This window comes from Centrocercus urophasianus, unplaced genomic scaffold (assembly GCF_019232065.1).
Source record: "Centrocercus urophasianus isolate 14NV4802_14NV808 unplaced genomic scaffold, USGS_Curo_1.0 seq_5, whole genome shotgun sequence".
NCBI classification, from domain to species: domain Eukaryota; kingdom Metazoa; phylum Chordata; class Aves; order Galliformes; family Phasianidae; genus Centrocercus; species Centrocercus urophasianus.
The window spans coordinates 3,731,640-3,747,462 of record NW_024885088.1 but is presented as its reverse complement, the minus strand read 5'-3'; the positions used below and the strand labels follow the sequence as shown (position 1 = coordinate 3,747,462).

At 40.9% G+C, this 15,823-nt stretch overlaps 1 protein-coding gene across 1 annotated transcript; it reads right to left on the bottom strand.

Moving 5' to 3' along the window:
- Window positions 1-5,848: 5,848 nt before the first annotated feature.
- LOC122169162 (poly(U)-specific endoribonuclease-like) lies at window positions 5,849-15,185 on the bottom strand. The gene is made up of 7 exons (XM_042835056.1): window positions 14,995-15,185; window positions 10,498-10,597; window positions 8,984-9,095; window positions 7,717-7,838; window positions 7,528-7,640; window positions 6,762-6,915; window positions 5,849-6,330 (listed from the first exon to the last, which is right to left on the bottom strand). Exons 1-7 carry the CDS (start codon window positions 15,003-15,005, stop codon window positions 6,073-6,075), a joined length of 870 nt encoding a protein of 289 aa, XP_042690990.1. The 5' UTR covers window positions 15,006-15,185; the 3' UTR covers window positions 5,849-6,072.
- Between the last annotated feature and the right edge of the window lie 638 nt (window positions 15,186-15,823).

Below are 15,823 nucleotides of genomic sequence, written 5' to 3'. Positions count from 1 at the left end.
TTTTTTTTTTTTTTTTTTTTTTCTTCTCTCCATATTTGAGTTTTCCTATTCAAAGGCAAATAATTTTAGACTTTCTTTTGCAAAACCGGGCAGAAAAAGGTGTACTTCAAGTCCAGAACGGTAAACTCCACCTGCTTATTCCTTAACTTGGTTAATAAAGATATACACCATATGTTGTATATATTCAACTTTTCTATTAATTGCCCTCAAATCTTGTACCAAACTATAGCTCTTGCCATCCAATTTTTCACTTGCAAGATTGGGTGTTGTATTTGGATTTCTATCCAATTAGTAATACAAAATTAAAAAAAAATAAGTTTTATTTCTTTTATCCTCCTACAATCTTGTATCCTCAAAGGGCATTGCTTTACCCTGGTTGGGCTGGCTCCCATCTTTAACTTAACTTTCATTGGGCTGCATTTTTGGCTCTGCCAGGCATCCCTGATGCCTGCAATCCTGTGTATACCCAATGTAGGATTTACGTAACTTCTGGGAGTACAACATTGCTTTTCCCAGTTTGTGTTAAAGCCAGACTTAAAATTTTCAGTCCATTGCTCTTGCTTGACAAGTAGTTCTAATCGTCTCTACTGAATTTGATCTCTACATTCAACTATTCTAACATGTCATGCCCAAATAATCGTTTTGGAGAACCTGGCATGTACAAGAATTTATATATTCCTACTTGTTCTCCTAGCCTCTACTTACTTGGTCCAAAAAAAAGTAAAGTTCTCTTGCCAGTAGCTCCTACTACTATTACAAAAATCATCTACGGGTAATAGTAAGTAAGACGCACCCAGAGGTACCAGAAAATAAACCTCTTCAGCCTGCTTCCCCTGCTGCTTTCAGTCCTGGCAGGGTGGAACTCTCCCTGAGCCCTTCCAGGCTCCCCTTACCTCTTCTTCTAGGTAAGGACATCCCTGTTAACCTTGCTCAACTTTGCCTTCCTCAGTTTGTTTTTCCCAAACCCTTTTCACTTTCCAAACTCTCATCATCACAGCCATTACTAACATTATATTTCAGTTTCACCCCCTTCTCTCCCCAGGCTTCCAGTGCTCACACTGGGATATCGGGTTTCCCCAGCTCTGCAGATGCCGGCTATTCTCACTTCCAATGTCCCGTCCCGTCCCCATTCACAAGCACTGCACCCTTCACATCACAGCGGGAGGCTCCAGCCCCCAGCTCTTTCTCCCACTCCAAGTTGTTCTTACAAGCCGCAGTGGGGGGGGGGTGCGGGGATGTGTTCTCGTGCCGGCCCAACTCTAATATCCCAAACTCACTGTTTTCCTTAACCTTTTTGCCATTTTTTTTTTTGTTGGTTTGTTTTTCCACAATTCCACTATTTGTACCCTCAACTGCAATTCCACATACCATTAACAATTGCAATTCCGCATACCATTAAAAACTGCATTTCCACATAATTTCCATATACCGTTAACAACTGCATTTCCACATACCATTAAAACTGCATTTCCACATAATTTCCACATACCATTAACAATTGCAATTCCGCATACCATTAAGAACTGCATTTCCACATAATTTCCACATACCATTAAAATTGCATTTCTGCATTTCCACATACCATTAAAACTGCATTTCCATACCATTAAAAACTGCATTTCCACATACAATTAAAAACTGCATTTCCATATAATTTCCACATACCATTAACAATTCCATTTCCACATACCATTAAGACAGTTTCTCCTAGTGCCTTCAAAATCCACAAATCAAACAACACAATTCCTCAACTTCCACAAACACCCAGCACTTGGTCTCATGATTAGGATACTCAATTATAAAACTAGTCCCATTACTCCATTTACGTTCCTGGTTTCTTATTCAATATTCCCCCTGGCTCACCAACAATGTTTCTCCAGTGAGCCAAAATACAACCCAAGGGGTCTTCTCATATCACTTTAGACACCCCTTGTTCCATAACAGCCTCGTACACGACATAACATAACACAACACCTTCAGGACATAAACATTTAACAATCACACAGACAGTGACAATAATCAGTACAATTTATCCTCAGGATCCTTCCTCTCTCTGCCTCCCTCCAGAGCTCAACCTTCCCTCTGTATTCATTTCCCACACTTGCATAGCTGCCAGCCTCCTTCTCCAATAATCAACATATCAACGATAAACATCATTTCCATCCATGAGTACAAATTAGGCCCTAGAAATTGATCTAATTGTTCTGCTACACTTATAGGATCCTCAGTAAAGGAATTCTTCTTGCAACTCCTAACTTCTAGTAAAAACAGCAGGCATTACCATACCCTATTTCCCTTTTACCTAAGACTGCCTTAAGAGGACAAAGTGAAGTATTAGTAAGGTTAGTATTAGAGAAAGAAAAACTCTCCAGGTCCCATTCGCATTACTCCAACTCACTCAGTAATTGAGAGCGCATCCTCTCTCCAGGATCCTGCACAGATCAGCAGCACCCACTTTCCTCCTCTGGAGAGGTCACCACCGCTTTAGAAATTGCACTGCTTTAGAAATTAAAGGGGGGGAAGTTATCTAAGGGATCCCATTTATGATCTTTCTGCTTCTCTTTCCTATTTCCTTTGAACTTGGACTCCTCGCGAGGCACATTTCTTTACTTCTTGCACTCATTAAGCGACCTAAGCCAATTCTGTTTCAGAAAAAGGAGTCTTACTGTTTACATATAAATACAAAGTCTGATAGGCCCAATTTTCTTCAGACTCCTATTTTGGTCAAAATAATGATTTTCCTTGTAGTGGCTCTCTACTGTATACAGTATTTAAACTTTTTTTTTTTTTTTTCCTGTTCTTTTCCTAGTTTTGGGATTATTTTCCAATTTTGAAACACTTCTCCCAAGGGGCTGGCTCTCTCTAGGCACCATTCCGGGGACCTTTTTTTTTTTTCCTGCTCTCAGGAACTCCTATTACCCATCCCTCCAGAATGCTACTGTGAACTCCCCACCTCACAGGTTACCACACTCTGATTCTCGGATTTTGGGCCCAATCCCTCAGGAGTACTATACTCCTGTCTCGGATTAATAGGGGTGTACTGCTGGCACTTCGTCAAGTGCACAGGGTACCGCACACCAACAGTTCCCTCCCGAGACTCTTCCTTCCACCAACACAGCCGCTCCGTCCGTCCCTGGCCGTGCCCCTCGCGGGACAGCGGAACCGCAGGTCGGGACTCAGCACTCGCTTCGCACTGACAGCGCGTCTCAGTCACACACACTCAAGAGTCTCAACCGACCCCCAAGGAAAGAGTTAAATCCCCTTACCTTGGTCCGTGCACGAAGTTACCGGGTCGCAATGGCCAACACCCGTGCCTACCTCCCCCTTGGCTTTTACAGAGTCCGTCCTTTATGAAACAGTCTCGGTTTTTTTTATCGGCCGTACCAAGGAGTCACCCCACCACCCAGACAGGACCGCTGAAATCAGCGGGGTGCACCTATCCTGTGCAGGGCAGTAGGGAAACTCTCAAAGAGGCGATAATAATCCCGGACGAGCCCCCAAATTGTTGGAAATATCCAAGTAATTTTGTCAGGACGGTATCTCTGATAAAAGCAAAATTTATTCGCGATTGCAATGCCGGGCGTCCCACAAGTAGGAGCGCGCCTATGGACACAACATGACAGCCTTTATACCCTGTTTTCTTCCCCTTACCTCCCCCCTCCCCTGTTTCCCCAATGGCTGGGTACTCCAGGTTCACAATCTTATCAGAAGGTTTACATTTGCTATTTACTTGTTAATTTATTTGTTATCTGGTGCCAGTCAGTAGTCATCCTGTTGTTTCCAAGATGTCTCGGTGCTCTCCTTGTCCTATTGATATGGTGATTTTCTTTAAAGTCATCACCGTTAAACAAAGAGCACTGGGGGATGATGTCAGGCCTTCCCAATGTCTCTTCAGGCGCTTCCTCGGGCATGCCATGGCTTGTTCTCTGGTTTGCTCTCATGCAGGATATTCTTGTAGTGTATGTGGCAAAATATACATATATACACCTATATACAGAGTATGCTTTCCTGGGAAGGTTCGTCTATACGATAAGTGATGTAAACTTATCAGAGATCTTCCCCAAGTTAAGTAGAGGGACTCCCAAAAAGAACTATGATAGCGGAGATCATAAAATAAAAATAATATTATACAATTCTAATGCAGAAACAACACTTGATTCTCACACTTATTTACATCTTTAGTTTACTTTCTATTGTGAAAACAACTTCTGTGGTTCTGTAGTATAAAGTCAGTTTCCCTGTGAGCATCTGACCCCCTCTGGCTAAGAGCTGTCTATACTGGTTATGCTTAGGTTTAGGCTTAGGCTTGGAGGTGTCAGAGATTGCACAGAAATCATAATTTGAGAATGATGCAGATCTAATTACTTTGTCAGTGTAAACTGAAAATGTAACAATTATTCTTTGACATTACCTTAAAGAATTTGTGCAATTTATTTGTTGCCTTTTATTACTACTACTTGAGCTATTGTTGAGACCTGATGATGCTCTGTAGCAATTTCCCAGCAGTGTACGCTCTTTCCTATTAGGATGGATTTACAAGTTTCAGAGGCTTCTGAATGCTGTTACACCTCAAAAAATAGAAGATTGCAGAAACTGGGGGTGGCTGTTTGACTCCGTGTAAGCTAGCTTTATACGTATCTCTTGTAGCATAATCTTATCATCCAATTATAACATCATCTGTTTTTGTTTGTTTGCTTGCTTTGTTTTTTTTTTTGGTGTCTGTGGTTTTTCTGTCAAAGAAAATACAGTAAAGCATTTACTGCAGGGCACTCCAGTACCAATGCGAGGCACCAAGAGCAGAAATGAGCATGCAGTGGTCTGGCAACATCATGTGGAAGTCTCTGGCCAGAGGCATCAGAAAATATTCCATGGTAGCGACTCTATGTCTACTCACTTTCTTCCATGTTTAATAATTTTTTTGTGCTTGGAACAAGAGTAACTTGCTGTCACTGGTATGTCAGCCTCCACCTTGCATAATAAGGTATCTCTGAATGTTTCTTTTCTTAATTTGCATATTCCCAGAATTGGTTTGGTTAGCTAGACTTACAACTTCAGCACTCAAACTCATGAAAATTATGTGCAGAAATTTGCAAATCATGTGTTGAGAGAAAATATGCGTCAGGAGTTTCCTCACTTTTTGGAAAAAGTAATTGTAGGATGTGAATATTTAAGCAATCCTGGTCTCTCCCAGAGTGTGTCAACATCTGCCTGTGTCTGCACTGCCATGATAAGGAAATCTATCATATTCCCTTCTTTGGACTATTGAATGCATTTTGGAAGAAAACATCTGCATCAGCAGGACAAGTGATCATGACCAGGAATAGGTCCAGCGCTCCCAGTGGTATCTTATTATTGTCAATGGATTATACAGGACAATTAACTTAACACACATTACACAAGCAGATAAGTGACTGCAGACATCATTGACTGTAATGCAAAACAGGTGTGCCTGTATCAGGGACTTTTAAAGTTAGGTGAGATAAAGCCTACTGTGGCATCTGGAAGCAGGCCAAAACCTGGATGCAGTGACAGACTTGCCATTGATCTGATGATCATTCTCACAGTTGAACGTGTTTACTGCGTATTCCAGGCACTGCAATTGTAAAATTCCATTTGAAATTAACCTCTAATGAAATGAGGAGATGAGGGAAAAAAAAAAAAAAAAACCAAAAAAACCAAAATGCTGTGGTTCAGATTGTTCCAAACCAAAGGTCCTGTCTAGAAGGGAAAATGTAAGAGATGTGTGATTACTGCTCTTTCAAATATGCAGTGGCTAACAAATAAGAGAAATAATTGTGATCTTTTCTAAATTCTATTCTCTGGTGAGAAGTAAAATGCATTCAGGAAGGCTGATACAAGTCTAACACAGACTTTAATCTGAAAACAAGCATATTTCAAGGTGGGTCAGACACTTCAATGTGGCATGTTATTGATTCAACAGTTCACGGCAAATCAAAAGGGAACAACTCATAAATTTATACTAGAAATGAATTGTACAAAACAACACATCAATTTACTCCCTCCTCTCCACCAAAAAAGAAAGGAAGAAATGTTGCCTGATCACTGTGCCTACTAGTCTTCATTACTGGTGTTGAGGAGTACTGGATATGCCGTTCCAATGTGGCGCCCATGGCGACAAACAACAATCTGTAGCTCATATTCTTCTATCTTCACTGTTTCACGTGTGACTCTTTCTTCAGACAGCAGAAAAATGATGGTGTAAAGGGCAAATTCAAATTCGGGGCTGACACCAATAAAGCTGCTTCCAATTGGTTTGACTGAGCCCTTCCAGCTGAATTGGATGCTCAAAACTTGGTCATCTCTATCAGGCTGAAAGCATAGAAATAACAATGCAATAATCTCCAATACATCAGATTCTGGACTGCAGGTACAATTCTTCCTGTTCATGGTTCTACAACTTCTAAACTGCTCTACCTTTCCCACCTAGGTTAACTTTGCACCTCTGAGGACAATAGATGGAAAGCAGTTTAAACCAGTGAACTTTGTTTTGTTTGAATAACTGAGCTCCCAGCCTTTTGGCACAAAGATACCTTGAAGGGGTCCAGAAATGCAGACACCTGCTGCATGTACAATAACCACAGATGACGGTAGGAAGAGGATGAGAGGGTATTTGTCAGTGACTGCAGCTGTAACTAGACATATATAGGGAAAAATTCAACACTGGTGCCCTGATTCATTAACTCACTTTTCCTCTGAGCATCCACTGATCTTATTTTCAGGGCCACCCTGCTCATTCTTACCCTGGTTTTATTCTTCCGAGTGATGTATCCCTTGTAGTCAATTTGTTTATGCTTTTCCTGAAGATAAAATTGCACCCAGTTGTGCAAACCTAAGATCTGTTTACCGTGCCTTGTTTCTCCAACAAAAACATGTTCAAAACCACAAGAATCAGGTCTGTAATAAAAAAAAATAATAATACATACATATTTTATTTGTTTAAGTAGTTAAAATTCAGTAATGTAAAAGGAAAAGTGCACAAGCTTGTCTAGATTCATCTGTGAACAGTAGATATGTCAGGATTAGTTTGGGGGTTGTTGGGTTTTCCTTCTTGCTTTGCACAAAACTCCCAATGCAGTCTATTCACAAAGCCTAAAACTCTATTTGATGATGAAGACTGTTAGTAAAAGCCACAGATGTATCACTGCTGCTTATCCTGATTTTAGTCAGGCTTTTGACACAATCTCCTGAAGCAGCCATACGGACAAACACATGAAGTATAGTTTAGAAAAGCAGATGGTGTAGTGGATTGAAAAGTGGATCAACATTTGCACTTGAACGCCTGTGACTAGAGATAGCAAGTCCACCTGGATCTCAGTCAGCAGCACTGCACCCCAAGGGTCAACATCATTAATATCTGATCAGTAAGTCTTTAACATGATCTGCGTGGGACCAGTGTACACTGCCTTAGGCCACATCCTGAGACTGCCTTCCAGTTCAGTGTGTAATTAATGAACTCAGGCTTGCAGTTGCATAAATCAGAATAGTGTAGAGATTCATTAGACATACCTGTCTCCTTCTTTCCTGGGATAGAGCTGGAACCAGATGTCATAGAGCTGATGCTTGAAATCAACAAGGTTTGGCTTTGCTAGTTTTTTTTTAAGCAGATACTCATGAGCTAGCTGAAGGATAGAAAACAAAGATATGTGTGTCTGTAAATCAGTGTCTTCAGTGACAAAAACTGAATTCATTACTCACTTTCATTACTCCAGTCATTAAGATAGCATCAAGAAAGCAATTGTTTTCAGCTATTTCTTCTAGAGTCACTACTTCTTCTACTCCAGTTGATGTCCCATAATTGTCCAATAAGGAAATAAAGGCTTCAAAAAAACAGAAACTTATGATGAAAAAGACATAATTGTACCTGTGATCCAGTTTTTAGAGTCATTATAAAAAGCTGTCATATAATAGGGAAGGAAGGACGTTCCTTTATGTGTCAGATTTCATTCTCACTGGAGTGGCTCAGTACCAGATCAATTGTTTTTAGGTTAAACACCTCAGTACTCCCTAATGGAAATAATTGGCTGAAACGCTAATGAGCTTCTTCAAACAAATAAATTAAATATGTATATATTTATATATATGAGCACCTAAATTACAGACTGATTCTTATGAAGTTGCATTATGCTAGCAGAAGGCTTTGCAGGCATTATTTCAGCATGAACCTACATAAGATGACCTGAGGTTGAGCTCACAGCCACTGAATGGATGATTTTATTCTCCCTGGTGCACCCCTCTTGCCACCCACTGCCTCCCATCACTTCAGCTGCCCCTGGTCTACAACCAGTGGATTCAGCAGATAGATTCAGCACAATAAGATAATAAAAAAACCACTTGAGTTCCAAAATGTAAGTAATTCTCTGCCAGGTTAGTGAGCTGAAGTAGCTCAGGTTCAGTACTTAGCTGTGCTCATGAGGGGCTGGATTGTGAGCTCAGTGAGGAGTATGGGAACACAGCATGTGCTCATTATGCCAGCTGTTTGATCGGCTGAGCAACATACTGCAGCCCCACCTAAGGAAAAGAAAAGCCAGGAAAGGAAACATTACTGATAGACATGCTTGCATGCTTGAAATATAGCCCTAACGGGAGCGCAAGAGGTAGCTGTGAATCTGATGTTGTCTGAAGTGCTAGGAGCTATGAACAAAGGAGGAAAGATGACTTTAACATCTTTTTCAGTACATGGAATAACATCAAAGGAATGACAAGACTTTCATCCATTTTGCTTTGCAGTTGGAGAGCCTCAGAGAAATTCAGATCTGGACTATAGCAGAAAAGGGTGCTCTTCCTGACACCGAGACTGTAAACACTGCGGAGACTACCTTCAAATGACATGCAGTCTGATGAACCTCATTTTCTGCTCATCTGATCATCCAAATTATATGCAATGTTATGTTTTAGGTAAACACATAAAACCAACACAGATTCTTCATGTCACTTCCACCATTAATAAAAGAACAGGTCTCACTTGCAAAAGTTTTTGTATTCTTCAGGCGTTCTTCATTTACGTAATGAAACAGATGTCTGGCCGCACTGTCCCGGACAGCACTGTCACCTTGCTGTACAGCATCTGCTTTTCCCTGGGAGAAACACCAGAATGAAACAACAACAGAAGTAAAATGTTCTCAGAGCAGACAGCAGCTGCCTTTGTAATAATGAAAACAAAAAGCACTATCCTGTCAGGGTCTTATGTTAGGAACTGTTGTCCTACAAAACAAGGAAAGATATTACTGAAGATCTGCCAGCATGAAGAAAGATATAATCTCTGACACTGCAGAAGACTGAAATTTATCTGTTGACTCTCGTTCACAAATGATTGTGATGCATCCCTGTAATGTATCAATAACTACTGTGGCTCCCTTAGGCTCAGCCTTCGTCCTCTCTTTCTTTCTGACCACTGTCCCAGCAACTGCCCCAGTGCCAGGGTGGAGCTGAGGCATCTGTGCTGTTCTGTCATCTTCGGACTCATGCATGGTTGTGCTCCAAAATTTTCAAAGACTTCTGGTTGATTGCTTAAAAGCAAATGTTTTAATTAATGTGACCAATAAGCACATCCAAAACAGATGTGGCTTTCCAACGATTTTCAAGTTTCTGTTCCAAAAAAGGCATTCTTAAGGAAGGAAGAGAAAAGATGAATACATGCAAGTTAACACAGACAAGGAGAAGCTAGAGCCTTGCTCTGTGAAATGGAGAAAGCATGCGAGAGAGCTTTCCCTGCATGCACTTTGGCTAGAGGTAAGTCTCTTTCAATTTTATTATCAACATCAGGAGCAACAACAACCCTGAAACCCTCCTTTCTCACACATCTGCTACTCCACTCTCCACACTCCAGCTGAGAACCAGGAATTCTTCATTTTCCTCCCTCGTTCCCTCAGAAATGTCTTGGAACCTGCCTCCACTTGTCTGTTAATGCAAGCTACCCAGGTTGCACACACAAGCATTCATACACAGATGCACACACATAACCATATGCACTGAATTATCCAGGGTAAATGAGACCTCAGAACATCTCTAGTCCTGCTCAAAGTATGGTTAACATTGAATTCAGACTATATTGCTCTGGGTGTCATTCTGTTGAATATTGAAAACATTCACAGAAGGAGATTTCACAACTTTTTTTGTTTCATTTGCATTTGTCCTTCTTGAATTTCATGATGTTTCTTCAGCCTGCCTAGGTCCAGCTGAAGGGCAGCCCTGACCTTGAGCATGTCATCTGCATTATCACAGTTTGCTCTCATCACAGATGAATATTTGAGGGCTCAGGACAGACACCCGAGAGATGCCACCAGCTTCTGGGTACTGTGGAACATTAACAAGTTCTCTGCACTATTCCCTCTCCTAAGTAATTATCATTTGTAAGTCTTGCCTAGGTCATTAATAGAAATGATGAAGCATAAGCAACTCATTTAGCAAAAGGCAGCTTCACAGACTTTTCTTACAATACCATTCTGCACATCCTCATGTCACTTAGCAATTGGTTACCTGCAGTTCAATTGCATAATCTTTCCCAGGTGCAAAACGATTAACATCCATATCCCACATCTCATTGAAAAGCTTAGAAAGTTCATGATTTAAGGCCTTCCTGCCAAGAAATACGGAGAAATGCACATGTTAAAGAAGACATTTACTATTATTTTTTGAAAGAAGTCGACAGGAGGGCTTTCTCTTGTCCCCACATCTTTCTGTCAATCTGCTCTAAAAACCATTGAGCTTATGGTCAATTTTAATATCTAAAGAATGCAGGTAACCTGTAAGAAAACGTGAGTCTACCTTAAGGTTTTTTTAGAACACATTTTAACAAAGTTCTTAGTAACATGCTGTACTTCCCATGCAGTGAAATAAAAATAAGATGGTGTTGTTTCATTGGGAAGGGTTCTGTGTACAAACCAGAAGCAAGCAGAAGGTTGTTACCCACCCAGGAAAACAGAAGGCAAAGAACTTTCTCTTTGATGCTTTTCTAGTAATCTTATATACACTCTTTCTCCACACTAGAGATGCTTTTCTTTACCCACATGCATAGTTATCCCAGCATGAAGCTAGAAGGATGAAGGGGGACTATGACTCCAAACACAGTGTCTGTATACAATAAAATCCTTGCATGCACTGACCTCAAATATTTCTTATAAATCTATCCAAACTGGTCCCTTCCTGATTTTATTGGACTTCTGTCCTGCATAGTAGTGTACAGATTTCAGAAGTCTATCCATCCACCTACCAACAAGAATTGAGAAGGTTTGCTATTGTGATGAACTGCCCAAAGGTAGCTTCAGGTCCAGGGCATTATGTCCACAATAAGAGATAATATTACAGATCTTTTCCACCAAGAAGAGAGAGAAGAAAGAGAGGTGAATTAATCTTGAAATGACAGTTGAACTAATTGTTTGCACATGCATCAATGCCTAGAGGAGAACACCCCAATAAATTTAAATTTCTCCTCCAAAGCAGATGTTATGAAGAAGTGCTGAAATTTGTCTTTCAAACAATCATTTGAGAAATCTCTAATGATTTTAATAACAGATACTTTTATATCAGACCAAGGCATCTTCAAGTCCAGCTCTGAGCCTCCAGTTTGTTAATTGCTCTGTCCTATTCTCCTGTTCTGGTCAGGATGGAGACACATGCTGCATCCTTTGACCAGTGACAGATTCCATGCTCTCTAGCAGAAAGAGCAAGCAGGTGTAGTGATAAGATCACAGTTTTCTGACTTGGCAGCCTAGATTCAAGGCAGCTTGAAAGCAAGGAAGAGTGAAAGTGAGCCAGATAGGCACACCCTGTTGTTGGCAGGGGGGAAGGCATTGCAGAAGCAAAGGCATTAATCAAGTAGTTGGATATCAGTTGAGAAGCAATACAGCAAGACATCGTGTGTCTTCTGTCCTGGATTGTACTTTGTGGATGGATATGAAGATACTAGTCTAAGCTACATGCTTCAGCAGGAAACAAAAGATAGCAAACAGTGCCTGGAGAGATGGAACATTTTTCACAAATATTGAGCAAGACTTTTTCTACAGAATTGTCTGAGTAGCTGTGGGATGGAGCTCAACAACCCAGGATTAAAATCCTGAAAAGCATAAGCAGTCTGCACTTAACTCCTTGAAAGCCAGTTGCCCAAAGGAATTCATATCCTATGGTTAAGGGCCAGAAACAGCCAGTTTGCATTAGTTCACCAGAGGATAAGCTACAGCAGCTAAGGAGCATAAAGAATATGTATGATATTAATCTTATATCCGGTTTTATTTAGTGGGGAAAGCAAATTGTCTCAGCAGGGCATGGCTGAGAGCTGTCATATTTGGTGACCAGACCCAGGTCTGCCTGCAATGGGACTTCTGAGCCAACGTGTACCTCAGCTGTGTTGGGACACCGACCTTCAGTTTTGGCTCAGGCTCTGTGTTACCTCAAGATGACGGATGGTATATATACAAGATCTGTATCTGTACATGTATTTGGATCTGTACTTGAATAGGTGCCAATGGAGGAGAAGAACTAAAAATTCTAGTATATGGGAACCAAAGGATATGTTTGTTGCTAGCATTAAAAGGACAGTTTTTGCATAGGTCTTGCAGAGCACCAGAAGGAGGCTGTCACAGAGCAGATGTATTTATATGCATATCTGTTTGGCCTTGCCCAAGCCCCTGGCTCTGCTTGCACAGCAGATGTGTGTCTGCGGCACTGTGGTATCGACACAGGCCGTGCAGCCTCTCAGCTTCACAAGAGTCAGCAACACAACCTGTCACAGAGGCCACCACCACCTTTGCTTTTATTTGATATCAGCAGTATTTCCACCTTCTTTCCAGGGTCATAAGAAGAATTCCTTCTCAGAAGAGCTCACAAACCAACATTAGGCAGAAAGTTGCTCATCTCAACAGCTTGGCTGAAGTCTCAGAAACAGGATCAGCAAGTTCCCAGAACAGTAAAGAGCTGGTTTTCAAACTCCAGAAGGGAACCACATGTTCCCTTGGACTCATCTAATTTTATTGCATCACTTTCCTCCTGGTTTCTGGACTCCTGGTTTCTCTGCTCCTCTGCATCAGCTCATTCCATCTGATGAGTGCTGCCGTATCATCTTCAATACGTTCTTTACCTTGGAAGTAACTACCAGTGGTGGGTAGGAATCCAATGTATCCAATGTATGTGAAAATTCAGTGGAGCTGTCAATATTCTTTTCTTCTATGTGTAGTATTCTATAAACATATATTTTAGTATGTATGCATTTTAGTTTAAAAAAGTCTCTTTTCTACACAGGAAATCTGTAATCCCTTCAATACCTTCTGCTTATTCTTGGTCTGCTCTTTACAGATTTGTCCTGTATTTGTAAAGGACTGTAGGGCTTTGCTAGATCTTTTCTCCTCTAGAAATCTTACAGAATATTTCATGCATTTAATTTTATAAAATAAATATCTTTTCTGTCCTGATTCTCTGCTAGGTGCTACCACAACATTACTGTGGACTCTTCCTCTCTGCTTTATTGTCCCTCTAATTTCCAAACAAAGCAGAGCACCTCTACACATTCAATAAAGAAACATATATCCCTGCCAAAGCAAAGAACTCGTTTATCAACTTACATAGGCATCTTGTAAAAGCTCTTTCTTGAGATTATTGCTTTAAAAAAGGACCATAAACTTAGCTTACATGTACGAGGTCGGACAAATGCAAAAAGCAAATCTTTATGCAAATCCATTACACGCAGTGTTTAAGTAAAGCTTTCCTGAGAAAGAGTATTGCATATTTGTGCTGATTTTCAATATAATTGCATATATCACTCAAAACAGATTTTTTTTTGTCACTGATTCTCAGCCTCCTGCTTACAGTGAAGCCTCTCAGCTGTTAGACTGGTGTTTTCTCATAGAATAACTTTGATCTATGCAAGAAATCTGCCCAATTGGACCTTATCCAGCTGCAGTCTTGCTCAGAGGTCCTTACGTGCACAAAGCACCATCCAAAACCAAGAACACTCGGCCTGCAGTTGTAAGAGCTAAAAAAGCTTTTGGGGAAGGTCTCTGCAATAGTACCCAATGCAACACCAGTGCAACTAGAGCAAAAGAAGTTAATGTTTGCACCTTGTTATAGATATCAAGTGAAACATGAAATCTAGAGAGGATGTGCTTGTTTTTCCAAGTCATTTTCCTGCATGAAACTTTCATTATGCATAAAACAATTCCCCAGCAAGAAGGTGTTTATTGCTGTAAATGAGAAATGACTCAAGAGGTGGAGAGAATGTAAGAAGGATCTGTGGAAAGTCATGTGAGAAAGTCAATAAAGTCAAAGCAAGAAAAACACGTATTGCAAATGGGTCACACGGTGCCTTTCAAGGGAAAAGGAGATTTGGTCGAGCATCTTCTCTAAAGTAAATTTATCTTCAGAGGACCTTTGAACAGAATCCAATTATTAAAAAACCTTTAATCTCAGTGTAGAGAAGTAAGAGTTTGGAATGTCTGATGAGCAAGCATTTAAAAGAAGTTCTCAATCACTTAAAAAAAGATATTTCAAATGATGCAAAATACTGCTGTCATCTCATAGGTTTAATTGAAGAGATAAGCAATTCTCTCGGTTTTCCACTTCTGCCAGTGTGCCTGTCTTTCTCCTGTGATGCTTTTCTTAGGATAAACTCAGTATTTGAAACACAAAAGCACAATACAGCGGGTTTTGTAGGTGGAAATGAAAAAGCCTTTACAAGAGACAAACACGGCAATGAGCAGCTGCTTTGCAAACACCATCAAGATTCTGTGCAGACTGTGAAGACTGATTCTACATATCAGCTCTATCCAAGCAAAATCTCAGCATTCCCTTATTTAGCTAAAGCCGTTTATATTTCTTTTGTCTTTACAGTCCTCGCCACTTTTTCAGGCTGAAGGGACGTTCTAGAACTCACTGAATACAAATAGCACTGCATTTCACCCAACTCCCTTCTACATGTCTCCCATGCAAGTATGTCCTGTTCCCAACTGCTCTTTCATGTTAGAGATCAGTATGATTTTCTCTTACCTATCAGCCATGCTAGGCAGAAGTTTTTCTTGTAGCACCTCACTGAGCAGGGAAAATGCAAGCTGGAGCTCAGAAGTCCTTCCAGTAGTCCAGGAACTGGAACTGCCTCCCTTCCCCTCCAGTCACTCAGAAAGACAAGACAGGAGGTGCCAAACCCCAGGAGGAAACGTGGAGTGCAGCCACAGCACCACGTCCTGTGCCTTGGCTGCCACATGCACACGCAGACCAGGAAGTCAGAGCTGCCTGTACCAATTGTGCTCCTTATCAGCAGGCCACTGGGAGGACCAATAGCACCAGGAACGACAGCAGAGATGGCTGTCAGGGTTTTCAGGTCTGAGCCTGATATCCTCATACATGAGTCAAGTCATTACTTCTGGTTCAACCCTGGATTATTTATTGGTTTGAGGGACTTGTCTGAGGTGGACTCTAGTGCTGCTGGTCTATATACACTTGTTATATGACAACAGAAGGAAAGCTGGTAATGAAAGACGGATCAAAAAAGTAGCAGGTGGGGAATAAAAAAGTGGTTTGCCTCTCTGTGTAACAGCTGATAATTGTAAGTGTGACCTCGTAAGCATCAGGAGGCATTATAGACAGGAAATGTTTTGCAAAGGCAGCCCTTTTCATGCATCACTGGAAGCAAGCAGGGAGAGGTGCCATGTGCACAAGCACCCCTGCCAGTGCCTGTTCTGGGAAGCTTGTATTCATTACATGGCTAAATTAAAGCTTTGCATGGCTTAAAGTTTGTTTTGGTTAATATTTTTTTGCATTTTCTTCTTTGTAGTAACTAGTTCCTGAAAACACAGCTTTAGGTTTCAAACCATAAATG